The sequence below is a fragment of the Solea senegalensis genome, linkage group LG5 (assembly GCF_019176455.1).
Source record: "Solea senegalensis isolate Sse05_10M linkage group LG5, IFAPA_SoseM_1, whole genome shotgun sequence".
NCBI classification, from domain to species: Eukaryota; Metazoa; Chordata; class Actinopteri; order Pleuronectiformes; family Soleidae; genus Solea; species Solea senegalensis.
Window position 1 is genome coordinate 12,808,302 of NC_058025.1, and position 27,773 is coordinate 12,836,074.

The 27,773-nt window shown below is 40.3% G+C and overlaps 2 protein-coding genes across 10 annotated transcripts in view; both read right to left on the reverse strand.

The window, feature by feature from the left end:
• The window catches only part of commd10 (COMM domain containing 10), a 721,199-nt gene that overhangs the window by 109,406 nt on the left and 584,020 nt on the right, over positions 1-27,773 (reverse strand). The window lies entirely within an intron of this gene.
• Positions 6,637-27,736, reverse strand: atxn2 (ataxin 2). 9 transcript variants are annotated; one of them, XM_044026007.1, is made up of 27 exons: positions 27,043-27,734; positions 25,563-25,593; positions 25,214-25,273; positions 24,759-24,830; positions 23,418-23,568; positions 22,693-22,707; positions 20,720-20,844; positions 20,235-20,350; positions 19,872-20,063; positions 19,293-19,465; positions 18,669-18,917; positions 16,974-17,159; positions 16,029-16,205; positions 15,740-15,847; positions 15,467-15,537; positions 14,969-15,336; positions 13,897-13,960; positions 13,655-13,801; positions 13,026-13,043; positions 12,336-12,405; positions 11,418-11,611; positions 10,493-10,619; positions 10,175-10,366; positions 9,938-9,982; positions 9,406-9,617; positions 8,451-8,628; positions 6,637-6,810 (listed from the first exon to the last, which is right to left on the reverse strand). In XM_044026007.1, the coding sequence occupies exons 1-27, from the start codon at positions 27,150-27,152 to the stop codon at positions 6,782-6,784; spliced, it is 3,480 nt and encodes a 1,159-aa protein (XP_043881942.1). In that variant the 5' UTR covers positions 27,153-27,734; the 3' UTR covers positions 6,637-6,781. The 9 variants fall into 9 exon arrangements, with proteins under 9 accessions (XP_043881942.1, XP_043881943.1, XP_043881945.1 ...); XM_044026008.1 differs by having other exon boundaries at positions 6,650-6,810; positions 12,342-12,405; positions 27,043-27,736; XM_044026010.1 differs by having other exon boundaries at positions 6,650-6,810; positions 20,235-20,326.

A 27,773-nucleotide genomic window follows, 5' to 3' on the forward strand; every position in this document is an offset into this window, starting at 1 on the left:
GGAAATTTGGTTAAAATCAGTTGAACATATTGAGGTGCCGTTTCCACTCGTTCAAAAACCATGACAGAAGTCATGACAGAGAAACCACAGGAAGTGTGTGTGTGGTGCCGTTTGTCGTCATGTTTTTGTTGATCTCAGTGTGGTACAGTATTTACCTAAGTACGCGTGTGAATTTGTGTCACAGTAGTCGCTGCTGGACGTTTTCTGAAAATCAGCATCGGGGTCATTTCTGACACAAGACGAGAGAAAATAATGGAATGACAAAGCACTTGTGGTTCAGTATGAGTCCATTCTTTGTGTATGTTTTTATAAGCCACAAAATGCATTTTGTGGCTGTAAATTACTGGGGGAAAAAGATATTTTATTACATATTTTATTAAAGGTTCTGTGCTAGTGACATCTAATGGTGAGACTGCAGATTGTAACAAAGTCCTCCCCTCGTTCCTCCCCTTTTTCTGTGCACAAGGAACTACAGTGGCCTTCACATACCAGATAGGATGTTGTTCTTCCTTGTTTTGCGTAGAAAACTTACACTTCAAAATGCCAAAGGCCCTTTGTGGTTGTGGTGGCCTCCTGCAAGCCTAAAGTACAAAATAAAAGGCTTATTCTAAGGCTATGAAAATCAAAATTATTATTATTTTAAAGCAATTATACAAACATAGCAATGGTTAGCATTTTCAATATCTGCCCGATAAACCCTCTTACATGTTACACACTGGACCTTTAAATAAATCAATTCTGTTAAATATACATATGTATTGATTAAAACAAAGTAATCTAGTAGCACAAAATGCACAGTAACTGCCCAATTTGATTGAGTTGGAACATTTAGTTTAAGAGTATGAGGTTGGTGTAGTCAGTGGTTAGCACGGAAGACCCGGGGGTCATGACCTGGTTGGAACAAAGACGAGTTTGCATGTTCTCCCCGTGTGTGCGTGGGTTTTCTCTGGGTTCTCCGGTTTCCTCCCACAGACATTGGACACTCTAAATTGAACGTAAGAGTGGATGTTTTTTTTGTTTCATATGTGTCCCTGTGATGGACGGGTGACCTGTCCAGGGTCGTCCCCCTGCCTTTCACCCAACGTCAGCTGGGGCTGGGACTGGCACCGGCGCGACCCTCATGTGGAGGATAAAGCCGTAGAAATGCATGAAGCGTCACCAAATGAGGTTTTTAACACAAAGAAAAAAAATTGGAGGTCCAACAACTAACCTGACAAAACCTGACGAAAAGGCACTTGATGTACAGACCGAAAAGATCAAATGCAGGTCACAAATGTTTTAATTCATTGTCAGTGAAGCTCAAATCACTGGAAACGTCTTCAAATGTCTCTCAGATCACTTGTTCATTCCACAGTAAAACTTTGAAGGGCTTTTTGAAAAGTGATGGAAATTAAAAAGCACACGTGTGCCTCTGTGGATCCTAACGTTTATTTTTCCTGACAGCTTCAGGCAAAATTTGCTAGTTGCATCATTAGCGTCTCCAACTCTACTCTTTTTTTTTTTTACAGCCATAGCATTAATTATTAATATTCTGTACAGTTTTCACCATGAAAGTCATGTTTTGACTGCGGCACGTTCACATCATCAATCAGAAGAGTTTTCCTGAGGAAGCATCAGTGGATAAATCTCAGATTTGACGACCGGTCAATCATTACAGGTGCCTTTTCGGGTGTGTTGTCGTTTTAAAGCTGCACTGACTATAATCACTCAACTCAGGTGGGATGATTATTTTTTTTTACAACATATACAGAAAAAAAAGAGAAAAGAAAATCAGTTTTTTTTTTTGTAGTTTAATCCATCTTTGTGCAAATGCAGAGCATCCCCTGAATATTCACCACTAAAACCAAATGTTCTGTTTTAATAGCTGAAGCCTTTGGGAAATGTGTTTGGCTAAGATTCTGTCTTCTAACCTCGCTTTAACACTAACTTCAGCAGTTGATTTCCTTAGATTAAAACTCGTGCCTAACACACTCTCGTCTCTCCCTCTGCTCTCGTCGTCGTCGTCGTTGTAGAAATCTGAGGTAAACTATAAAGGCAATTGAATTTCCTCATGAACATGATGTGATTAGTGCTCTTGTTAAGTTAGTCACCAAATGAACTTTTCTTTTCTTTCTTTTTTTTTTAACAATGGTTGTGTCCTCTTTAACGTATCGTCACAATTGAGACTGACATGTTTGAAATTGTTCATAAAGGGGAACAAAAACAAGGATGTTTTTGGCAAAAGTACGGTTAATCTTCCTGCATTTATGTGCCCGAGTCTAAGCAAAAAACTCTCACTCCCGTCTTCTTTCTCTAAAAGGAGAATTACTGTGCCTTTGCCAGAAAGCTGCTGTTGCTTTTCCCCTTTCCCCCCCCCTGAAAACTCGGGGTGTGACGTGGTGCAGAACTTGTGTAGTGCAATAACTTGAGAGTTGCCCCAGTGCTTCACACCTGTGTGTTTGTGTGTGTGTGTGTGCGCGGAGCGAGCAAAGGCTTTAGTTGGATTAATTCATTGTGTGTGTGTGTGTGTGTGAGAGAGAGAGAGAGATATTTGCAACTGCTCAGAGACTGAAGAAATGTCAAAATGTCAAAAGTTCCCAGAAAACATGCTGCCACGTTTTCCTGCTGCTTCCCCCCTTTTCATCGTTTTTATGATTCAGAGTCGGGTTATTGCAAGAGAAGAGTCCCCGTGTACCTCAGGTGTATTTCCTCCTCAACATCCACCCCAGCGAAACACCTTTAACTCCAGCCGTAGCCCTCCATTTGATGATTGTGTTCTCAATACTGTTCATTGTGTTTGTTACCGTTAGCACTGTAAACATTCCAGTTTGATCCGACTACCCCCTTGACAGCCAGTGAAAAACCACATCAGCTTTGAAACCCTTTCAGTTAGAAGCATCTAAATTATATTATATTATATTATATATATATCAACTGTATATTTGACTTTTTGTAAAATAAACCTAACCAAAAATGTGTTTGTGTGTGCGTTGTGTTTAATGTTCAATGTATTGCTGCACAAAATACTAATACTCTTCTCACTAAGTGTGGGTCAAAATGCAATACGATCATCGACACGCGAGGGTAAATATCGATATTTAAACAACTGGAAGAAGAGGGAGTTTACAGCAGGATAATGGTGGACAAAGTTATATTAAAAGATGCCCTAAACATTTATTTGTCATTAAAATGTACAGTAGGCAGGATTTTTGTGTTATTGATCAATACAAAAATCCTTGGAGACAATTCTACACCTGCTCTGTGCTCACTTTACAGCCCAGGTTAAAGGGCTTAGGTGAATATGTAAAAGTACTATTTTATATCAGCTTTTTATCAATTTGGTACTGGAGTTTTGGGAGCCCTAAAAACCTATTTTAAGAAAATTGGTCTAAAAAAATCAACTTAAAACACCTCTCTTCCTATTTTGCATTTTCAACCAACATGCAACTTTGGGTGAACGATGATGTCATAGCCCCATCTAACCTAACTTAACCTAATGGCTGACATAATCAGCCATTAACTTTATATTTCATTCTTTCAGTGTAGGGAAAACCATTTAAAAGAAGAAAAGTTAAAACAAAGTGGATAGGAAAAACCCTTTTAAAAAGAAAAAGTGTATAGGGAAAGTTCTGTTTCCATGTGGATAAGACCTAAATCTGTCATGTGACTGGAGGAGTTGCATCAGAAGGAGAGTTTCTGTTTGCTGCTCCACTTTACTCACTCTGCATTCAGGTCCTTCCTGTTGCTGCAGCACCAACAACCTTCTACGCTGCAGAGAGTCAAAAAACAAAGAAGAGAGAGAGTTGGACAATAAATGATAAACAACAGCAGAGCGTTTCAGAGACGGAGAGATTGTCTGGAGTCGTTTGTCATGTATGAAACTAGTGTGTCTGGGGGCAACAGATAGCTCAGAGGGTAACAAGCCTGTCGTGACCCAGGTCCAATTCTACCCACAGTCCTTTGCTGCCGTTTCACACTTCACTGTCCTGTCATTAAAGGCAAAAAAAACAAGTATATTAATAACTGGCAGATGTACAGTAAATGGTTTGTATTTATACAGTTCTTTTCTCGTCTTGATGACCAGTCAAAGCTGCTGAGTGCAAGTGTCTTCACCGAGGACACATCGGCATATAGACTAGTATAGCCAGGAATTTAACCCACAACCTGTGAGGTGAAAGACGACTCGCTCTACCGCTGAGCTACCGTCACACACCATCAACCATCTCTCCAGTGATTTTGCTGACTGCAGTTACTATGGTTACATCAAGCAGAGGTGAGAAGAGTTGTGTTGCCACACTGCAGAAAATCCTCCAACATTACTGTTTTGAAAATAAAAGTTCAAGGCTGTTGCAAAATGGTTGCCGTTAAGGTTATCCAATTATCTGGTAATTATCTCAGTTATGCGTCGAGTTAAAAACGTCCACCTGTTTCCCACAGTGGGAAGTCTTTAGAGTCCATAACCAATAGATGTTAATAATCCAGTGACGCAATCTAAACCAGAGATTATTCAATCGACGCTTAACTCAAAATACTTCAATCAGAGATGAGAAGAAAACCATGACACCATGATAATCTCCTAATTGTTTTCTGGCTCCCCTGCTTAATTGACTAATTCCCTCTGAAGAGGCAGCTGTAAAAGAGAGTCATGATTTTGTATTCAATTAATATGTGATGATGATGATGAAGAGCAGACGTGCTGGAAGCAGCGACGCTGGAAATGACCTCAAATGAAACGTGAGGAAGACGCCACCAGAGGTGAAACATGCTACAGAGGAAGGAATCAAGGAACACCAGTCTTCATCATGTGCTGTGTCAGACGCAGACAAAGGAGAGGATGTCTCTGTGCAGGAGTTACAAACTCTAGAGAAACAGCTCATTCATAGCAGAATTAATATCAGCAGCAGCATCTCAGCCCGTCACAGACAAAAGCCCAGCATCATGACAACATGTGTATCAGTTTCTCATCTCTATCCCCACCGGCTTTGTTGTTTTTACGTCTGTCAAATTCTGTGGAACGTCACGACTGAAAGTTGGTCTTATATATTAGCAGCCGTCAATGCACACGGAGTACGTGACACTTTAACCTGGAGAAGCTTTCTTTTTTTCTCCCCGAAAAATGTGTCCTGCATGCATTTTCTGGATGTGTTCCGATAAAGTGATTGAGAAATAATCTTGTTAACAAAAACTAACAAAATAACAAAACTAAAATTGAAAAAAACAAACAAACCAATAACTGAAACTGTATTGAGTGTTTAAATTGTAGTGAAATGTGCTTCGTTTTCATCTTTGTAAATTTATTACATTAGGTTAGGTTAGATGGGGCTATGACATCATTGTTCACCCAAAGTTGCATGTTGGTTGAAAATGCAAAATAGGAAGAGAGGTGTTTTAAGTTGTTTTTTATAGACCAATTTTCTTAAAATAGGTTTTTAGGGCTCCCAAAACTCCAGTTCCAAATTGATAAAAAGCTGATATAATACATAATCCTTTTGTGTTGATATAAAGTGTTTATTTTCATTCTCTCTTTTTTGTTTGTTTTTGTTGATGTTATGTTCATGTGTGGCTATTTAATTTTTAACTGACACAGTAACGTAAAATCAGTTTTTAATTACACAATACTCACTATGACTCCATATTATGAAAAAAATAATACAAACTAGTAAACCTTCAAAAACTAATCAAGACTTATTTTAAAAACAAAAGGTGAAAACTAAATATAAACTATAACCTTGCAGTACGGTGATTATAGCGCTGCTAAAACAACACATCTAAAGACTTTTGCAGAGAACTGCATGTACGGTATAATTAAGGTATTTCATTTGTGAAAGAAAAACGATTAAAGGACTTATTTTCCAGATGTGGATAAATACATGTATAATATACACGTGTGTGTGAGAGAGATAGAATGAAGATGTACACAGGCGAAGCGGACAGACGGGTGAATAACTCAGTGAGCCTTTTCAGTTTTTAAAACTTTTTTATTGTTTTTAAATTTTTTTGCTCATTTTTTAAATTATTTATATTATCTACAAAGTAAAAGTTTTAACTTAAAAGTTACATAAGGGTCAGGTGAGAAGTGGGATCTGATCACTTCAGTTATTATAATTTCATAAATAACGCTTCTCCCGTCCTGTTGGCTGCCAAAACGTGTCGCACGTTTCACAGGAAGCTTCTCGTCCTGTTTCGTTGTTGTTGTTGTTTTTTTTTAGTTTGGTTAGAAACCGGTCATGTTACTCTGGAGACAAACGCAGCACAAAGCAGCAGCAATAAACAGTAAGATTAATACTGTCTAAAAGTTGGAAGATTTTTTTTTTTTCCCCATAACAAGGTGCAGACAAAATAAAAGTTCCAGTTGAATTTTCTTCATCACTCTCACTGATTAGTTACTCTCTTACTCTTTTTACTTACTTGGCAAGCTGACTCGAGTTGCAATTTGGGACCCCGGAAACTGTGTGTGTTTATGTTTGTGTGTGTGTCTGTGTGTGTCTGCGTCTACGTGTGAACAGGGGGCTGAATATGGAGGAGTCTTGTCTGTTAAAACTCTAGCTTGTTAAAACATGTCACTGCATCAACCTGTTAACATTCTCTTATTGCCTAGTCTGGAGGGAGGGAGGGAGGGAGGGAGGGAGGGAGAGACAAGCTGATGTGAAGCATGTTTGGTGGTGGTGGGGGACGGCAGAGATGAGAGGAAGGGCTCTCGTACTCTTCCTCGCCCTGGTTATGAAGGCTCTGGTGGAGAAGTGCGACGACGCAGAACGGTGGTGGGGGGGTCGGGGTCCCTCAGCTCACTGGCGCCCTCTGTCTACAGCTGCTGCTGATGATGAGGCTGCACTGCAGATGTGAGAAACAGGCAGATGTAGGATTAATAGTCAAAATCATAGGTTCATTACAAACACCACATCTCTGAACTACTTCAGCTAGTGTACATCATCTCACTCCCTCCTTCCCTCCTTCCAATTCAGATGCTATAAGATCCCACTGGGCCGTAAGAACACTTACAAAAAGTCCTTTATTCCCTCTGCAACATCCACCCTGAACAAAATCACGCAGCCATCACACCACACGTTTTTACCCGTCGTCGTTCTTTTTTTATATATATTTTTTTTTAATTTAGAAAGGCAAATTTCCATTACAAACGACAGCATTTCACTATTTCTTTTGGTCCCTTTGGTCCCCATTATTTGTCCTTTGTTTGTGTCCCTCCCCCACTCTTGAGATAGGGAAGGGTGGATGAAGAAGGCTGTAATGATTTTGTCCATAATGCCCTTCCAGGATTTTTACTTAAATACATAACCTAACAGAACAGAACGGGGAGCTCACCACCTCTGACCTTCTAACCATCACCTGGAAAAGAGGGTAGATTAACACAAAAACAAACGTCTAGTCTAATAAAATCAGATTTGATCACTTTTTTAAACTCTGTCCAGTTGGTCCAAATCTATAGAATTTTCTTTTTTCAACTGTGAGAGAAAATGATGCCTTCTCCATCATGTAAATCTCATATATTATGATATAATGCCAATCCATTCGTTGATTGTAACCATTTTCTCGTGATTAATTTCTTGCAGGTTGCCAACAATATAGTCAGTGGTTTTTTGTCTTTAATATTCCAGGTTTAAAACTGTATATCGCCCAAATACATAGTTTCACATTTACCAAATACAGTCTAGTTATCCCCAAATCGTTGTTCTTTTAACTGTGTCTCACTGGCACTGACCTCGAGCGTCAGCTGGAAAGAAAAACTCAGTAGAAAATCTTGCTCTTACTCTCATTTTTTCACAACAGTAGTATTAAAAAAAAGTCTGCCCCACACTAGCGGATTCTCAAATCTGACACAACAAACTTTGTGATTTTCAATGTTTTAATCCTGAGAAAGCGCAGACTAGGGCGATCCAGGCGTTTAATCAAACCATTTTACGGAGGAGATTCCAGAAATTTGGGATCTCATAGGTCACTCGTGTGATCTAACGTCACTTCAGAACGTAAACAGACATGGAGGCAGACTGTCGGCATCTTCAGTTAATAGCTGTTGTTTTGTGAGGATGAAGTAATGGCTGAGAAGACGGGAAATCGGAAACACTCTGAGGCGAAAGATGACGTAAAAATTCACGTCTGTTAATCCCTCACACTGTAGGATGATTTGGCCAAATAATCTGTTCAAATCAGCCTCATATCAGAGGACACCCACGATTGTTGCATGGTCCAGATCGGGACCTAAATCTGGCCAATTATCCGTACACGCCCCCAGTGCACCTGAATATGTTATGAATGTGATATACATTTTCAGGTGCACTAAAAAGTATCGACAATTGTCAGTTACGTCATCAAATTAACTGAAATTGCCATTTTCAAATGAAACGACTTCCATAGATGCAGCCGAAACAAACGCATGACTATAAACAGTTATCTCCATACAACATATTACTGAATCCAGCCCACAGACGCGAGATAGTTCATGGAACAGAAAATACCTTGTGGATGTGCCAGGTAGGAGAAATGTGTGGTAGAGGAAACAGGGATGGGGTTGAGGGCGGTCTGAGGCATCTGTGGCTGTGGACCACCAGGAGGAGCCTGAGTCGCCATCAGCATCATCGGAGGGTGGGTGGCTCCTGGGTGGTGAGACGGTACCATACCAGACTGCATATGGGCCTAAGTGTGAGGCAAAGAGAGTGTGTGTGTGTGAGAGACCAAAGAGTGTATTGACAAAGTGAGAACGACAAAGACAAACAGAAGAACAAGGGACAAGATAATTAAAAATGAACTGAACAGACATTTGAGCCACAACATCCTCAGCTACTGTCAGTTACACACAGACAGGAACAACATGAATAAAAGAACAAGTGTCTGTACTGCTGACAAGCACAAATGATTAATCATCTCTCTTTAAACCAACTGCAGCTCAAACAATGACCTCTTATTCACGCCTGTAAACAACCTAAAAGCACCTTTCCAATCATTCTACTCATTTCATCCACAGGGGAATATAAATATCAATTCTTCAGGAGTGATTTCTGCTAAAAGGCTAAAAGAGAACATGCAAATATTTCAATTCATCATTTTGTTTTTGGTGCATCCTGCTCAAAATGAGACTAATTCAACCTCTTTGGCCAGAGGTAATAACTATTTACGACTGACTATTCCTATAAAGACAGAGCTTCTATTTTGCTATATAGAAATATGATGGTTGACGGTTTGTTTTCCCTCTGTATCCTTTACCCACGCATTGGGAAAGTGAGATAAACATTATGATGTAAACTTGCTCACAGTGCCAAACAAAGCTCGACAGTGCCCATTCATGAACACCTGCTGGAAACTCTCCCAGATTTCTCCTCTCACACATTTAAAATCCCGCAAAGGAAAAACGGTGCCAATCTGATTTACTTTGCTGGATGTTGTCCAGGCGGCCGAGAGCTGGGTGGGACCTACCTGCTGCACGTGGGCCATGTGGTTGGGGTTGTAGCCATGCTGCACCTGCTGAGGGTGTATATAGACAGTCTGCTGGGCAGTAGGGAAAGATGCCTGTGGAGACTGAGGATTGGGCCCCGGGGTCATGGAGGGGGGCGTGGGGGCCAAGGCTGAGTACATCTGCTGCTGTGGAGGCTGGTTAGCCAGGTGGAGGGCCTGGGCTGCTGCTGCTGCTACAAAACACAAACAAACAAACAAACACAAACATAGTACCTGACTTGAGTGTTTCTTTTGTAAATAACACACCTTACAAATAAAAAGATGTGAACTCCGGGGTTATGGGTCCACACATTCTGGATTCGGGATTTTGGCGTGCACATAAGACAAAGTCATTGTCTGGGTAACGCCAGGTCCACGCTGTGTGCGTGTGCAAGTGTGTGACGCAGCTCTGCTCGTCACACGCGGAGCTTCTGCTATGTTTTACATGAGGTTGCTTTTTTTTATTTTTTGAAAAATCAGAAAGAATATACTCCAAATACTTCTCTGTACTCACCTACATGCAAAAACATTTTAGTATGAAGCCGAACATCTGTAAGTCCTGCAAATAATTCACAATAGAAGCCTTGTTGAAAAAAAATATGAATTCAGGGAACTGAAAAGCTACAGTGCTTTTACTGTGAAATGGGAATGGGACATGTGACATATGCAACAGATATGCAGTAGACGTTGCTACTTTACTGTCTACATAACTTGTGGAGTTTCGATGCATGTGTGAAGCAGCTGTACTCACCTGCTGCTGCCTGCGGATGCTGCGGGTGCTGGACTGGGCTCGCAGCTGGATGGTTCGGAGGACCTCCATGCTGTGGGGGACCACCCTGCTGGCCTTGGCCTGTAGGCGTGGCAGAGGGCTGTGGGTGCTGTGGGTGAGGGTGCAAGGTGGCGGTGGGGTGGGGGTACTGCTGAGGCATTGGCCCTGGAGACACTGCGAGACAGGAAATCGGTTTTAATAAAACATACATGTTTTTAAAGCGGGGCCTGTAACACAGCACAGTCTCACCTGTTGCACATTCCTATAAACATACAGAGGTACAGCACTGATCAGACATACCATACATGGTGTGTGTCTGCTCTGGGTACTGTGTAGTCGAGGAAGAGACGAGGCCGGGTTGGCCGTGTGTGGGAGGCGCCATCATTCGAGCACTTCCCTGCATGACTGGACTGAACACATGCTGCGCCTGCAGGTCACAGAAGAACAGACATGAGACGAATGGCATCTACAATACAGGCTTTTTGTATTTGGTAATAATAATGCCGCATTAACCATTATATTTCAAACAAAGCTGGAAAAAAAAGAACATCCTTTCTCTGTGTATCCAATGAGAAATGTGCCATCAGTGTTAAGATACAGGAGCATGCAGTGAGCAGAGCAGAGGTAATGAAACACTGGTTTACATTGCTGGACCACAGATGGAGGAAAGAATCAAGTCTGTCACATCATGCTTACAGAATAGCTGTAGTTGTACATATGAACCTCAAATTCCTTTTCAAAAATCCCACTAAAACCAGGTTTTACTCTGCAATGGAAATGAAAACAATCAGCATTTACTAAGGTTTCAAACTGCAAAAGACGCAGGTTGTGGTCAGATACGCCTCTGATCCTCATTAATGCTAATGTGAAGCTGTTTATTTTGACATGATTGACAATGTCAGAGGGAATGGGTCATTTTTACATAATTATTCTCATTAGAAAAACATATTTAAAATGATTCCTGTGTGATATTTGTGCAAACAAAGATGTTTTCTTCAGTCTGTAAAATAAGATGTGTATACATCAAGACGATACTAAATCTAAAAGGATATTTTGACACACATTTGGGCTTTAAGAAATATTGTGCCTCCTGTGATTTGAAAATTGCAGTAGGCTGTATTGCAATTTCGATAAAAGCCCTATTTATGACATGCAATTGTCTCAATGGTTTTTTTGGTAGTCCAGTTAAAGTTTGAGTGGAGGAAGGTTGGAGAATAAATCTCACCTGTGACTGGTAATGAGTCATCTGCTGGACCAGCGGCTGACTGGTGAACTGCTGTGGACTGCACGTGAAGTACTGGGCAGAGTAGGCGGGGCTTTGTGCTACAATAGGTGGTCCTGCTGCTGTTGCCGGGTGCATCATAGTGGGTGTTCCTGGTGGGTGGTGCTGGTCTGACCTCTGCTGGGGCATGTTGGGAACTAGAGATTCACATTTTTGAGAAAATAAATCAACTAAAACTAAAACATGATCATGAGGAATGAGAAAAAGTCAAAGTAGTTCTAAATCAGGGGTCTAAAGCCCAAGTGACCTTGGGGCCCACCAAGCATCTAGTCTGGTCAGGAGGGGGCCAGTCAAGAAAAAAACAAAACAAGTTAGACTCTTTGTTTGGTAGGGGTGGGCATGTGAGATTAAAACTCTCTCACAGTATTCCATCATAATATCACAATAAAAATATTTGTGATGATTGATAGCTCACAGAATTTCAAAATAAAAGTATCTGCGTTGCAATGGAATGATACATAGTTCACAATAAAAACAAATTCATGATCCAAACTTAATCTACAGGATTCCCACATGCGGCCAGTATGTTTGAGACCTCTGTTCTAAATATTTTTTTTTCCCCAGAATTGGACTGAATTATAAACTAGCTCTCTTTTACTGCAACATTCAATGTCAACGTATTTCCAAAGTCTGTTATCTGCCGAGACTATGAAACATTATCCAGCAGTACATTTAAATGACTCGTATATGGACAGAGAGCTGTGTGAAAAGGAGGCATAACTCCTGACTGCTCCGAGTAAAGACGTCAGAAAACGATTTCTTGAACTTCATTGTCATGGTGACAAGTCTTTAATCATTATTTAAAAAAAAGGAAAAAAAGGGCCCCGCGTGGAAGGAAGAGAGAGCAGCGGTTATTCTCACCTTTACCTGGTCTGTAAGGTTTAGACTGGCTGACCATATGAGGCATCTGGACCTGGTACATGGCTGGAGACTGGAGGGAGGGACAGCAGGTGAAGAAAACAAGTCAATACTCAAACCTCACAGGCAAATTTGAGCATATTGTGTGCAAAAATTAAAAGCAGTCCTCAACTACAAACAGGTGAATTTGTTTGTTTAACTCTCACAACCTGTCTGTGTGGTGGAACATCAGCTATTTCACTGTACATGTTTGCTGCTTTAGTAGCCAGCACATAGAACATTGTATTTTAAAAACAAAATGGCATGTGAGGTTATGAAAATTATCTTCTTACCTGGAGACACATGCATTTTCTAAAGCTGTCTAATATGATTGAGTGCTTTACATAAGCGACCCAAATATTGTTCTTCATCCTCTAATCATCAGCTAATGTCATTAGCAGCTGATGATATGCATTTGTTTTTCAATAGTACTGCAGCAAATAAACAAGGGGACTTGACCTCCAATTAGCTTAAAGCTACTCATTTAGTCACTAAGCCAGTAAGATGAAGCCATCTGTGATGACCGTGTAAAACGAAGTGCAATAAGAAGTTGGAAAACCAACATCTGATGGCATTATTTCAACAAGCAAGCAAAACATCTCAGTACTGATTGGGCTTTAAAATAAAGATTAAAAAGTAGAAATCTTCACAAACCTTCCATATTATGCTTTTCTAATGGAGCGGGAGAGAGAGGAGGAGGGGGAGAAAAGGGAAAAAAGAACCACTCTTTAGTTGTTCACCAAGGTATGTTAACTTTTACAGGTGTCTGATGTTGGATCACCAAGTTTTTCTTAAAGCAACACAGGTAAAAAAAACACAGTTATGACAAAAAAACGTTCATCACAAATATGCCAAAAATCTTAAATCTTATTTTGACAACATTACATTCCATATACTTCCTCCTATCTTTAAACATTGATAAGCTTTTTTTTTTTTTATTAAATTCAGACAAATATGAGAGACGGGAAGATGATTAAGAAGGAAGAAAAAGTTGGGAAGAAGGATGCACATGGTGTGCAAAAAAAAATTACAAAAATTTGCCAGATGAAAACATGAAAAAGGGGAAGAAAATGACAACTACATGCATCAGAGATGGAACAACAATGGGGAAATAAAAAACAAATGATGACCAACAGAAGCAGACATGTTAGTAGATCTTAAGTTGAAGGTTATTGCTTAGAGATTCAGTGATGCCAGTCAGCATCAATGTGTTGTTCCACAGCGAACAGAGGCTAATACATTGGTCCATATTGCACATTTTGATATGCAGCCGTGTGACTCACCTGAACTCCGGGGCTGACCGGTGTGAGCGGATACATTTGGGGGAAGCAGACAGTCTGGCCATAGACCGCCTGGGGCTGCTGGACAACAATGGAGGGGCTGGGCTGGCCCTGAGGCCGTGGGGGTGTTGGGGTGTTGGCTGGTTTGGGCTGACGACATAAATGAGACGGAGATATTAAAAAATGGATAATCTCGCTTTGTGGAATGTGAATTGCATGGCTTTGTAGCAGCACAACATACTGACCTGTGTGTTGAACCTGGGTTTGAACTCATTGGCATTTGGGTTCAGGGTTGATTTTCTTACTTGACTGCAGGAGAAGAATCAACAGTGCACAGGTTTAAGGACACAAATATACAAATGTTACTTGATTTAAACAGAAGTAAATGGTGCATTTGTTGGAGACCAACTTCAATGTGGAATAATGGGCCTTATTCACAGGAGCCATTTTGAAATGTCACAGGAGGAAAAGCACAAAAGGGGATGGCTGTTCCATTTAGCTTCCTCAGGGCTATATTTGTGAGCTGAATGATGGCTAATATACAAGTAGTTAACAAATAAGCAATAACAAAATATATGTTATTAATTATAGTATAGTATAGTTATTATACTTAATTGATTTTTTAAGAGGAGTTGGTTGATCGATCAACGGCACAGGATGAACACGTCATCCATTGCAAAGGTGTAGTTTCTGGACTACGATGGAGCTGTGGTGCCATGGAAGAATCATAGCATCAACAGACCCTAAGGTACAGTGTGTCACATTTACTAGGGTTTACTGGCTGAATAAGCATACACTGCCTATCAGTGTAGTAACGGTTTGTATAAATATATAACTGCTTTAAAATAATTTGGTTTTCAAAGCCTTAGACTAAGCCTTGTATGTGTATATAGTGCTTTGTTCCAGGTGTTGCTTTACAAAGGCCGCCATCTGGCACCAACATTTTTCTACACAAGCTCAAACAGTCATGCGTTTCTCGTTTTGAAACAGAAGCTTAATTTAAAATCGAGGAAATGTGGCTCTGCCCACATTTGTCTGTAAAAAAAACAAACATTTGTTTGTCAGTTAATCGCAGGATGTTTGACAGACTTCAAACTTGGCAGGTGACTTACTAAGAGCACCAGTGTGTGCAGTGCCAACATTGACCTTGTTTGGATAAGAAATGCAAGGGAACTGGTAATGCACTAGAAAACCTGATGCATAAACCAATGAAGGAGGAAACAGCAGAGAGAGTGGGAGTTTGGACGACTGTGAACACATACAACCTTTTACAATTACTACAGCTCCTCTCTTAACTATACTGTCTCTTCCACTCACTCTTGTACGGCCTCCTTTTTCTCCTCCTTCTCTTCATGCTTGGGTCCACTGAATGTGGACGTGGCTGTTGTCTGAACTCCCTGCGATGTCACATCCAGCCCTGCCCTCTTTTGGTCCGGGGCTGAGGGAGATGGGGACAGTGCAGCAGGGCTGCCAGGTTTACTGGTGTTTGTGATGGTGGTGTTGGATGGAACAGGGGCACCACCAGGGGCGCCAGCAGCAATCACGACAACAGCCTCCTCAGTGCTATCCCGTCCCACTGTGGACACTTTGTCCAGAGGAAGGTCTTTAGGCTTCTCTGCTGGATCTCTGGGTGGCTTGGTCATCATCTGGTCAAAGGTAGGATCTGGATTTGAACTAGACTGCAACTGATGGAGCAAAAACAATGAACAAGAAGAGTAAGAGAATGTGTAGACATACTCTACTGCAGTCGAATTAACAAAGGTTTCAAAGAATTTTAGCATTTTTATACCACATACCAATGAAAATGATACTCACCCTAAAATCAACACTAAATTTCTTTAAATTATCTATTTGTTTTCTGTGATCTGGTGCCATAGAAGGTGGTCCTACAGGGTGAGAAGAGACACAAAGATAGGATTCTAACAAAAATGATTCAGGCACCATGAAACGGAAAATTGAATTTCAATGACAGCTAAATAAACAAAAACAGGTGTCTCATTAGATGATCTCAATATCAAAATATTGGTGATAAAGATGTACTCTACACAGGTGACTTAAACAAAGGTGGCTGTGTAATGTGTACTGTACCTTTACAGACTGGTCTGGTGATACTAGGTGAGCTGTCTAAGGGCTTAATGTTCTCCTTGTTTGCTGTGGGGGATGTTTGTCTTCCCTCCTGAACCCGACACTCTTTTGCTATACAGAAGAGAAAAACGGTTTATCCTGACCCAATATATAAGTAAAGTAATTGTTTATGAACAGTGCTTCTGATTGAACCAACACTTAAATATCTAATGCAAAGAAAATTCCAAGTATTTAATGTCACCCTTGGCAATCCTTTTCCCCTCAAAAATTGGTCGGTTAACTTTTAGCTTACCATCTCCGGACGGAGAGGCGACCATATTGGGAGCAGAGCTAGCAGCAGTAGAAGAAGCTGATATTGGTGTAGCAACAGTTTCCATGGGAGCAGTTCCCGTCTGAGGAGAAGGAAGAGAGGAGGAGCCAGTGGAGGCTCCACCCATGTTGTTCTGTCGAGGGGAGCGAGGTCTGTGAGCTGAGGACGTGAAACACATTATCATTCTTCATTTACAGGCCAACAGAAAAAAGTTACAGATATAATGTGTAATATTTCTGCATTAAAATATCTTAAAACAATGGGACAAATGTTATATATTTTGTATTGTATGTGTTCTTGTATTAGTCACATTTCTGACACTCTATTAATCCATATTAATTTCCATTCAAAGTAATAAACCTTTTCATTTTGGTCACCTTTTAATTACTTATCGTTTTTACAGTGAATATTCGGTAGTACTAGTTAGTCAGTGTGTCCCTAATAAATCAACTAAACACTGCAATTTGCTACACATTCTGCTGCTGAAGATCTCCTTGTAAAGAGCAAACAAATGCACAGAGGAATCAAAGGAGACAACATTTCCCATGATCCCATGCTCCTTCCAAATTAGGTCTTTTGTGATGGTTTTGACTTAGAGGGTTAGGGTTAGGGACCCCTTGGCAGCAGAAAGGGCATTTGTGTGTTTTTGGTATTACTCGTATTGGCTCGTATTTTAATAAAATATTGATGTGGAAAATGAAGACAAATCAGGTGAAATGTTTTTTCACATGGATCTACAAGACAGGTCAATTTATGATTCCCACCTTCCTATAAATATTATGAATAGCAATCAATAGTAATAATAACAATAATGAATGTGTATCTGTGTTATCCTTGTGTTTAAGTGTTATCACAACAAAAACCACACACAATAATCATCACAAAATGAGTTACAAATAAATAAGAAAAAGGAAATAACTGTTTTACCTCCGCTCACCACTGAAGACCATGTCCCTCCAGAAGAGTTGCTCCTAGTTGGTGCAGACACTGGAATCTCTCCAGGAGCATTGTGGGAAATTAAGTCCACTCCTGGAGGAATACCAGTGGTCCGGGAAGGTGGCACTCTGTGAGTACGAGGTGTCCGCTGGGATTTCGGAGACATCCTCGGTGGACCTGTGGATAAAGACAGGATAAAATTCCATCACTAGACAGACAAACAGTCTGTGTTTCAACTATCCACATGTGGTTTCTCTCTGAACTCATCCTCAGAAGTTAGCTGCAGGCAACTGGACTCACTGACACAAGCGAGTCCAGTTGCCTACAGCTTACTTCTGAGGATGACTACGACCTGGACGGCTGAGATCCTTCACAGACACGTTTCTGTTTGAAGCTCATCTGTGACTCGGAGGCTTTTACATACCCAAAGATGTGCACTGATTATATCTTCACCTCGTGTTTACATGTCATGTCATATGGTGATGTTATTAAAAGGACATGCATGTTAGTGCAGAAACAGCTGAAAGTTATTGAGCTATTGAGTGATCAAGCGACACATCAAACTTCAAACCACAACCAAGGGAAGTATGAGATTAGGAACAAGGAAACAGAGGAGAAGTAGTTGAAATCCCATGATTAAAGAATTTACTGCTCAGCAGAGTTTGTGCAGTTACACAAACAGTGACTGTCTTCCAGGAGACTACCCAGAGCAAAGTATTTTGCTATACACTATCTGAATATCTACCTCTGCCAACTGCGTCTGTCTTTAAGCAGCATTAATCAAATATAAAAGGGCAGCTTTTCACTAAATTATCTTGGTATCTAGGTTATAGGCCCAGAAAGAACTCTCGATACACATTTTTAAACAACTATTAACCTTATGAGAGGTGGAGTGTATTGACACAAGGGGGAAACTGAGCAACCTTGGTCATTTTAATGTATAAACATTAGAGAAAGGTAGCTATCATTTCTGCTCAGGACTCCACTGAATTTAACATAAACATTATGCAAATACAAATGTAAACTCCTGTCCCCAAATTTAAGCTCAAACTTTGTGTTGTAATCTTTAACCATGTTTATTAATATGTTTCAATTCGAATGTGCTTGACAAAGAGATTGCTTTAAATAACATTATCTACTGAAGGTGCCAATTTAAGCCTCTGAGCATATTTTACTATGCTTCATTCAAATCTTTGCATAGGTTTAGGGTTATTCAATTCATATTTTTGTTGAGAAAATAAGCTTTCAATTCCTTAGTGCTCTGTTTGTGGATTGTCTTTTATTAACTGCTCTGTTGGAAAGTAAAATTAAAAAAAATTAAATCTTGTTCTTGCCAGTTTAACTATTAGTAGAAAGTAAGCACAGCACACACCCTGAAGCACCCACATGCCAAGGTGAAAATGCCAGACACATTGACAGAGGATCAGTTTTGTGACTTCTTAAATGATTACAATATCAATTTGCATGGAAATAACAAATCTGATCCCAAATCAATCTGTCGATGCAACATCACCTATTCCTGATGTTCCACACTAGACCTGGGCAAATTTATTTTTGAAAGTTTAACTTGAAAGATATTTTCAAAAAGCTTTCAAATTCAATGGGAGATCAGCTTCATATTAAGCTCAATCTGTCCACCTTCACCTCATGCCTTTGCCCAGGTCTACTCCACACTGATGTGGGTACCTTCTGAAGACATGCGTTTGGGCAGAGTGGAGGCTGGCGAGGTGGGCCCATGGTGGGGAAAGGAGGATGAGGAGGAGGGATAGGAGGGGTGGGATGAATGAGAGGGAGGCCTGGAAGGACGAGAAGGGGGTCTGGAGGGTGGCCGGGTGGGCGTGGTTGCCCGAGGAGGCAGGGAGGAGGGGCCAGACTGGTAACGAGAGGGGGGGCGGGAGGAAGGAGATGGACAGGGTGAGGGCCAATGGGATGAACCTAAAAGAGGGAAGGTAAAATGATCAAGGATGCACATGATAAACAGCTAAAGTGAGGAAACAAATGGTCGAGCAGAAACAGAAGGAAGAGGATCATTAAATATGAGAAAGCATGTCAAGGTAGGATTATAATGATTTAACTGATATAAGTTCAATACCAAAAAAGGACAACAACAATAGATATGAATGTCCATGAGACTATTGAACAAAGTCGCTGCTTTGTATAAAATAACATTTCAGTCACAGCTGGTTCATCACATGGAAAAACACACTCATTAACCAATACTTTTCTGTACATTTAGAATAAAACAAAAAAAAAAAGAAAACAAAAAAACAAAACACTGTAGCTTTGCATTTGTGATGTACTAAAACGTACCTCCATTAACAACCCTCTGGTCAGCCCCAGAGTTGGGACTGTAGTCATGAGGCCCGGGTCGAGGAGCTGAGGGCCCAGCGGAGCTCTGAGACAGGCGAGGTGAATTCTGACGGCCAGGTCCCCATGACATTGCTTCCCTGTTCCTCTGACCTGGAGGAATGTACTTGTTCTCTCTACACACATATACAAGAACAGAGAGAACCAGACAGGTGATTTAGTCAAATATTTACAAAACAATAGTCAAGACAACATATGAGGAATTCAAAGATATGTTCATCAGTCAAAATGAGCATGTCATGAACAAACAGATTTTTTTTCCATTAACATGAGACCTTATTGATAATAATGTACGTCATAATTATTCCCAGAGGCCCGTTTAGTACCAGGATTTGGTACTCATTCCTACCTACAGGCGAGGGAGTTTACAAAAGTTTAAAATAACAATTAATAATTCTAATTTGCTACATTTAAAAAGAACTGGTATTGTAGCAGAAATCAAGTGCCAATTACCAACAGGGTAAAACTGAGAATATCGAAGAAGCATGTTGTATGACAAGTATGTACTGATCCTGGACGAACCTGCTATTGAGTGTGTGAGTCTCCCGTTCCCCTCGCACCACAGCAGTGTATTTCTCCTCCTCGGACCGTTCATCATTCTCTAGGGCAACACGTGCCTTATACGCAGCACTGGCCTCAATCTCATCTGCCAGCTGGGCAGCACGCGCCTCCCTCTTGAGGAACTCCTCGGAGTTGTCCCGCTCTAGTGGGACCCTGGGGATAAAAGCTCAGGTTAGGCGAGGCAGCATCAGGGTAATAACTGGACTGAGTGACTAGAGAAGAACATATTTCTAGTTTGTGAAATACAGCGATACACGATGTAGGTTAATGACCAGAAATATTCAAAACAAACAGGGAGAGAATCACATGAACAGAGGAACTTACGTATATGTGGACAAGCTGCTGTCATATGTAGACAACACTCCATACTTCTCCTCATTGTACTTGAACATGTCATTTGGGTCCCAACCATTTGACTGATGGAAACAGAGAGGGAGCATCTGTGAACAAATTGTCAATGCAGTGGACCAGATTCGTCAAATTTACTAGTTATTAGGAACGCACAACTTTTTGCCAACATCCAATATGTCAATTTATCAGGAGTGCTTGGGCCTATAACCAATACCGATCTATATACACGTTTTCCCTGTGCTCAACTGCAGAGGTCATTAGTCATATTGGCAGATCTTGGTGTGCTGATATCAGATAATACATTTAAGCCAATATCTGCTGATACCGATATCATGCCGATAATATCGTGCATCCATACTAGTCATCATAGTGTATGGGGTCTGTGTGGTTCTTATTCCAGTACTCACATGTGCAGCATCAAGTGTGAGTGTGTACGCACGCATGAGTTTTTTTCTTACCACATCCGTGTCCAGAGACTCAAGGCTGTCTGAGTTGTGGGTCTCTCCTCCATCCCACGGTTCCAGATCTTTCTCTTTATGCTCGCCATTGATCTTACCACTCACTGCTGTGTCGGTAAAATTGTCTGTGATGCACACAAAGAATACATATTTATAAAACACACACAAAAAGAAGAGCTTAAGATGCTATGCCATCACATAGCTGCACTAGCTGCAGGAAGCGCTCATGCCTTAAAAACGTCTGCCACAAGCTTTTACAGCAAAAGGTTTTTATTACAGGAGGCTTTGGTGGTTCACCAGGCGCACCCACTCACGACCAAACATGGGTCCTGCTGGATTGCGGAACAATCCTTTCGAAAGCATTTGAGCTATTGCTCTATCTGGCCTTGGTAAAGCTAAGAAAGATGAATGGTTCTGGCAGCGTATAAACACGGCCTCGTCATGATTATCACTGTCTTGGTACTTTTCCCCATCTCCATCTTGGACCAGTCTTGTAATATTAAATCTTGGGTTATAAAAAAATAAAAATAAATGAAGCACAGTGCATCTTCTCTTTTACATTTGTTATGCATCACTATGGCACCCACTTAAAAGACAACATTCACATCCACTTCGGGCTAATAATGGTCCATACAGTGAGGAGCAGTCATAATATTTGACTTAACTGGCAGAATAATTTGGTTGGATCAAGTTAAAGCAGGGACAGACATGCTAATAGAAAGCTCTCAATTATATTTGAAGCGAAGTCTAATCTCATGTCAGCCCAAGTTTGCTCTTACACTCAGAGCTGGCACAATGGACAATGTACAAAAAGCATATCAGCCACCTGGAGGTGCATAACTCAGCCATCCAAATCATCTCATAAAACAAAGAGGATTAGTATTTTGAGCATTGCATGGGTTCATAAATGCTAGATTGGCATCATACACACAGTTGGGCTAACAGGTCTGAATTACACTAGTAGAGGTGGTTGGTATGCTCACTGTCCATCATGGGAATAGTAGAGTAAAAGGAAGAGTTACAAATCAAATGTGTGCATAGTGAGGGATAAGCCAACATGCATCAAGACTGCAGTCATTTGTTCATTCTTAGAGCAAGACCAAACCAAAACAGACATCACAATAAAACTAGATTTTCTATACAATATGTAGAAAGCAAATTGAGTTACATGATATTTCAAGCTGCTGCTTTCATTGTAATCACAGTGTTTATCACTTCCCCAATGCCTTCTAGTGCTGATCTGACTAAAGTCCTGATCTCTTAGGGTTTAAGTGCTGTAGCAGAATCACATGCTTAATAAAAAGTATAAAATAATGGGAAAAATGTTTAAGAAATAAAATAATAATACCTTTCCTCTCTGTTTTTCTGGCTGGCTATGCTATGTACAGACTACAACTGTTCTCTGATCTAAACCATGAAATAATTAAAATATCAATACATTTAATTAAATAGCAGCCCAAAGCAAAAACTCCTAAATGTATATGAAACACAACCTGGATTAAAGCATTAGTGCTCACAATATTAAATATTTACCACATACAATATCATATTTCTTATAGATCCATAGATTCATCATAGGTAAGCATGAGGCCATTAAATACATATGATGCTCAGGTCCAAAGAAGGCTTCTACATTGAGCCTGACCTAACCTCTAATAAAAAGCTTAGTCAGGGCACATGGAAAGTTTACCACTCACTGAAAGCAACATCCTGTCTAAAGGTTAAAGAAAAAAAGATTTGGAGAAAGATGGAGCAAGGCTGACATAGATCAGATAATGAAATCTTATTGTGACTTTACATAAAAGCAGTGATCTTTAAATTCAATCACTGAAATTGGATTTGAAAAGACAGTAAGTGATCACGCCCAAGCCTAAAGGATTCACAATTTAGAGTGCAACTTAAGATCAACAGTGAGCTTATTCCATCTGAGTGCATATAGAAATGTGTGAAAGGAGAAAACAGTCATATATTACCTGTATCAGTGGAGACTAGACCATTGGAGAGGAGAGACAGACAAATGACAAAGTCAGAAGATGGAATGACTGACAAAATGACTGGAGACCACACCAGCAGTTCACCTCTATTCTACAACTTCTGGATGTATATCAACCAGGGTCAATAAGAACAGCAGAGTAAAGTTAAAATTGGGTTTTACAGTTTTGGTTTAAGTGTAGCATATTCAGTTGGTTTAAAAGGACAATTACATGCACCTTCTAAAAATATGACTACTGATGTGCGACTATAGCAGAAATAATATATTTTTTCAAAGCACTTAGATTAAATGTCTTGTTCATGTAGTAATGTAACTGCAAAATTTACCATGGCAAATTTTATTTAGACAATTTAGCAGGAGAACTGTATGGGTCAAGAACAGGACAACCTTCAAACCAATCTACAGATCATATTAGCCTCCATTGAATGAGCAAACAGCAAGACACTCACAGCATATTTTAACTCTGTGACAAGGTGGAGAACACAAAATGAAAAAGATAAATGTTTTGTGTGTATGCACTGATGGGTATTCATACTGGCATGCGTTCATAATTGTTTGTATGCAATGGATACAAAAGGGACAAACTCATTTAAGTACAATGTAAATGTTTTATGAGTTTTGGTGCGTATGCAGCTATAACAATTTGGTATTTAGGATTAACATTCAGTCATACATTCAGTCTGTCAACATAAGTGACGTCATTACCTTTCTTGGCGAAACTCAGGTCCACATCTTTGAAGGTCACAACTACCACGTCTGAGGCCTTGAATATTATGCTCTCCACAATATCCTCTTTCCTGGGGCCTATGCTCAGCTCTGGGCTTTTTCTGTGGGCTGCATCCAACACCAGGTCACACTGAAGGAGAATGTTTTGACACTTTAAATATAACAAAAAATATGATGCATCTACAAATAGATGAAGAATCACAAAGCATGGAGAACCAAGAGGCCATGTAATGTTTTATTCCAACCCTGCAACAAAGTAACAAGGTAAACATAAACCATACCAACTTTATTCATCAATCTATAAAGTGAAAATATGTACCAGTCTACAGAGTCATGAAGTTCAATTCAAGTCATGACATTTAATACATTAAAGAAAAAAGCAATGTATCAAAATTTTGATTAAGAAAAATTTAATGAACACAACTAAGCCCAAAACAGCCTACGGTAATCTATTTATCCACCGTTTATTTGACTGAGGCAATGAAAACATGCAATCTGGGCAAGAAATAATTTGCCATCTTTGGTTGAAAGTCCTCTTTCTTCTTTTCTTCCTTAAATTATGCTTAACATTACACACCATAAATGACAGAGAGGAGATTATGTTGCTGTAACAGAAAATATGAGCCCAAATTTCCTCAAAACAAGTTGCAGTCGTACAACCATTATATAATATTATTGCATAAAATTGAAAACACAAGTGCTGCAACCAAATACATTTCTATAACCAAGAAACAGTGTACAAAGGGGGAGTGATTACAGCTATGTGAATATTTCAGCATATTTGTCTGCACAGCTTGCGCACACTGTGATAATAGAAGCCAAATGTGATGCTTAATTTTGGTCTCAACACAGAGGAATGTTTGCCTGCGCAAGCACATCAAATTCAATTTCTTCTGGAATATCAGGCCAACCATATAATCCTATAACAGGCAGGGGATAACAAAATAAAGTAATACCACTCCTATTTTATATAAAAAATTGAAAGCTATAGCATCAAAACCTGAAGTTAAAGCAACTAAACTCAACAGAAACATCTATCCTCCCTCAGGTTAAGCTTTTCACTGGGAGCAATACCAAATTTTCATCCGATGTGTAAGACTGAGGAATACTTCAGAAGATTAAGGGCCATGTTTTTCCAATCCATAAAAGAAAATATAGGGAGGGAGATCTTTGTTTGACCCACCTCAGTAATGAAGTTGCAATAACTGCAAGCAGGACACAAGTACAGTTAACCTTAATCATTAGTACCACTGTTGATGTACTTACAAAGCTACCTACATATTAGCCCCTATTACGACTAAAACACTGTGTGATCCTTACCTCTGGACCGTATGTTTTGAATACTCCTTCAAAGACTGCACCATTTTTCACTTTCAGCTCACACTTGGTCCCCTAAAAATAAATAGGCATTTGTCACTATAAACTGTAAGCCATTCAACAAGTGACAATACCAGTTTAGACATTCTGAAAACAAGTTCAAAAATCCATCTGCTTTAAAATGGACAAGAAACTGATCAATCTCTGCTTTGTTTATTCAAACAGATGTCTCTACAAACTGCACAGACTTTGTTTATTGCAGCGCAGACATTTTGAACAAACAGCACATGGTGAAAGACACACAACTGCTGTTACTAACTAATTTACATTAAACATGATTCACATAGCTGTTCCAGACAAGGTCTATTGGAACCATGTTTATCATTGTAAAAATTCTGGACATATTAGTTATATCTGGAACATCCTCTCAAAAACAGACAGAAATGCAGCAAACATACCACCACTGAAGTCAAAACATGGACCATCCTCATATTTGCATATACACCGTTGAAAATTACCTATAGAAAAAAATAAGTTAGTTTTTCATATTCCTCATTTGCAAAGAAACCTGTTAAGTATGTCCCCACTGCTCTGTGAAACCGATTGGATGTTTGTTTCATTCATAATAATGCATCACACTGTACAAGTCACTCTGCACCAAATTAACAAAAATAAGCATCATTAACCTGCATGGATTTTCAAAAAGCAACTTCCTTTCATTCATTATCCAAATACCCCAATGATGGTACAAACGTATGAGCAAGAATGGTGTTTGCTTCTAAATAATTAGTAGGCTACAGTACTTACTGCTGTGGGACCTTTACCACTGTGTCTTCCCCTGAAAGGAAGGAAAAACACCACTGTCAGACTAAGCGTGATCATTAACACTGATTTCTGTGCTTGCACATTGTCTCATGAGATTCATTTGAAGCTCTTTGGTTCAAGGAAATTATTAAGACACGACACAACTGTTTTTGCATATGTTTAAGAGAAAGCCCAAGAATTAACTAAAAAAAACTATTATACAGCTTAAACTACACTAAAATATATTATAAGTGTATATAAGTACATAATCAGTGCAATGCAAATACAACCCCACATATGAGAATTTGTTGTGCATGGAGCTGCCAGGCAAATGCTCTGAAGCCTACATTTTTTTTTCCCAAAGCATGTCCTAAAATGCACCTTGTTCAGCAGCTGGCACACGGCCAAGCATTCACACTGAATTCACTGTTGCAACGACTACTTCACCCACATTGTCACCGTTGTACATGAAGAAAAAAGCCCAACTTGAACACAACCAGATCCTCGGTGTTGCAAAGAACACAACCGCTTCAGCAAGAAATTGATTGATTTGGATGCATGAGACCAAATGGTCCATTCTTACTTACACAATATGTTCGCACGATTCTAATACATAAAATCTACGCAATGAATGGACACGCTGTCCTAGCGACCGGCGAGGAGAATCCTGGCCAAATGTAAAACCACAAGACTCGCAATATGCATCTCATGCACTGACATTGTGTGTTAGCTACATCTCGGGACGACATGTAGAGAAATGTCATGTTTCAAGGACATAATTCCACACGAACACACACGGCAACGTAGGTCTACAATCCCCCCCTTCTCCTCCTCCTCAGCCCCGTCTCTCCATCCGCCCCTTCCACACGCTTGTATGCCAATATCTTGGCAAACCCATTGCAGCAATGTTGCGGTAACGCACCCAGCTACACACCAAATGTTAAATTAAATCGCACACGATTGTTTCATTGGGCTGGAAAGAGGCCAAGCTGTGTCATGTTGTGAGGCAAGTGCACTGCATAACAAGCATGGGCTGTCAAACGGCTAATTAATGTTAGCCACACTTGACTCTCGTATTGAACTTGTATCAGCAACCTGACAAGCAGCTTCAGAGCTGCACACATGGACGGAAAATATTCGTCCAACCCAAACGGCTCTGAATATCAGAGACTATATGGTGCATTATAGTTGACGTGCAAGAGGAGGTGGACACGGTGCGACGAAGTTGCAACATTATTGGAGAAGGCAAAGGCCTCGCTAGCCAAAACTGCATAACGTTACATTACAGTGGGTGACCATCACGTCGCAAGGCCCACTTCACATCCATAAACGCGTACTGGTTTTTGGAACGTTCAATGGGGGTGTCATCTCTCAAATCCGTCACGAATGGAAGCGACTGTATTTTAGCACTAAAAAGTCACCCCACACCCCACCGGCTGCTGCGTGTTTATTCCGCTACGTGAACGTTTTGTAATTGACAGACCTGCCCAGATTCGGTCTTCCCCCGCCGCTTCCTCCGGCACCAGAGGCAGGGGCACCAGCGGCGCTGCCACCGCCGGGCTTACTGCGATTTCCACCGGCCTTCATTGACATGGTGATCCCATAAAAGACGACGTCTTAAAATGATCAGCTTCACGCCGGAATTTCTTGACGACAAGACGGTGTGGGATTGTGTGACAGCTCGCTAACGTTGGCGATCCTAAAATCTGTCTGGTTAGTTGGCAGGCTAATGTCAACGTGCCTCCTAAAGGAGGATGCTATGCTAGATGCTAAGAAGCTAGCTGGCTGTTAGCTAAATTAGCAATATGTACAATTGCTATTAAAACAAAATAATAATAATAATTTAAAAAGACAACGCGTGCCAATCACTCTTCTTAAACAAACGTAGGTGCTAGACCACGTGTCAGTATGTTATGTAGTTCTAACAAAAAACTAGATTATCTCAAAATAGGGTTTACTGCTATCTCGGGTTCTTTCCGTTGCTAACAGCAAATAGACCAAAACAGTCTGAAAGGGGACAAAAAAATAGCGGAGGGATATATGAAAGGCGTAGCGGCTCATACCCTCGCTTCACCAAACCCAATTTCCACACGGCGTTAACTGACAACCCTAACTGACGCCATAAAAGAGAAATTTGGTTCTTTTTTTATTTAAATCGCCAGACGTGGCATCCGGATACTCGTGTGTTTAAAGAAGTCCACATAAAACATGGCA

Coding starts and splice junctions, on each gene's coding strand:
- atxn2 (XM_044026007.1), bottom strand. CDS start 27,152: ATGTCAATGAAGGCCGGTGGAAATCGCAGTAAGCCCGGCGGTGGCAGC. Junction 24,831..25,213: donor ATGTTTTGACTTCAGTGGTG/GTATGTTTGCTG, acceptor ATTTATTTTTAG/GGGACCAAGTGTGAGCTGAA. Junction 9,618..9,937: donor TAAAATGTTTTTGCATGTAG/GTGAGTACAGAG, acceptor TGTGTTTTGTAG/CAGCAGCAGCAGCCCAGGCC.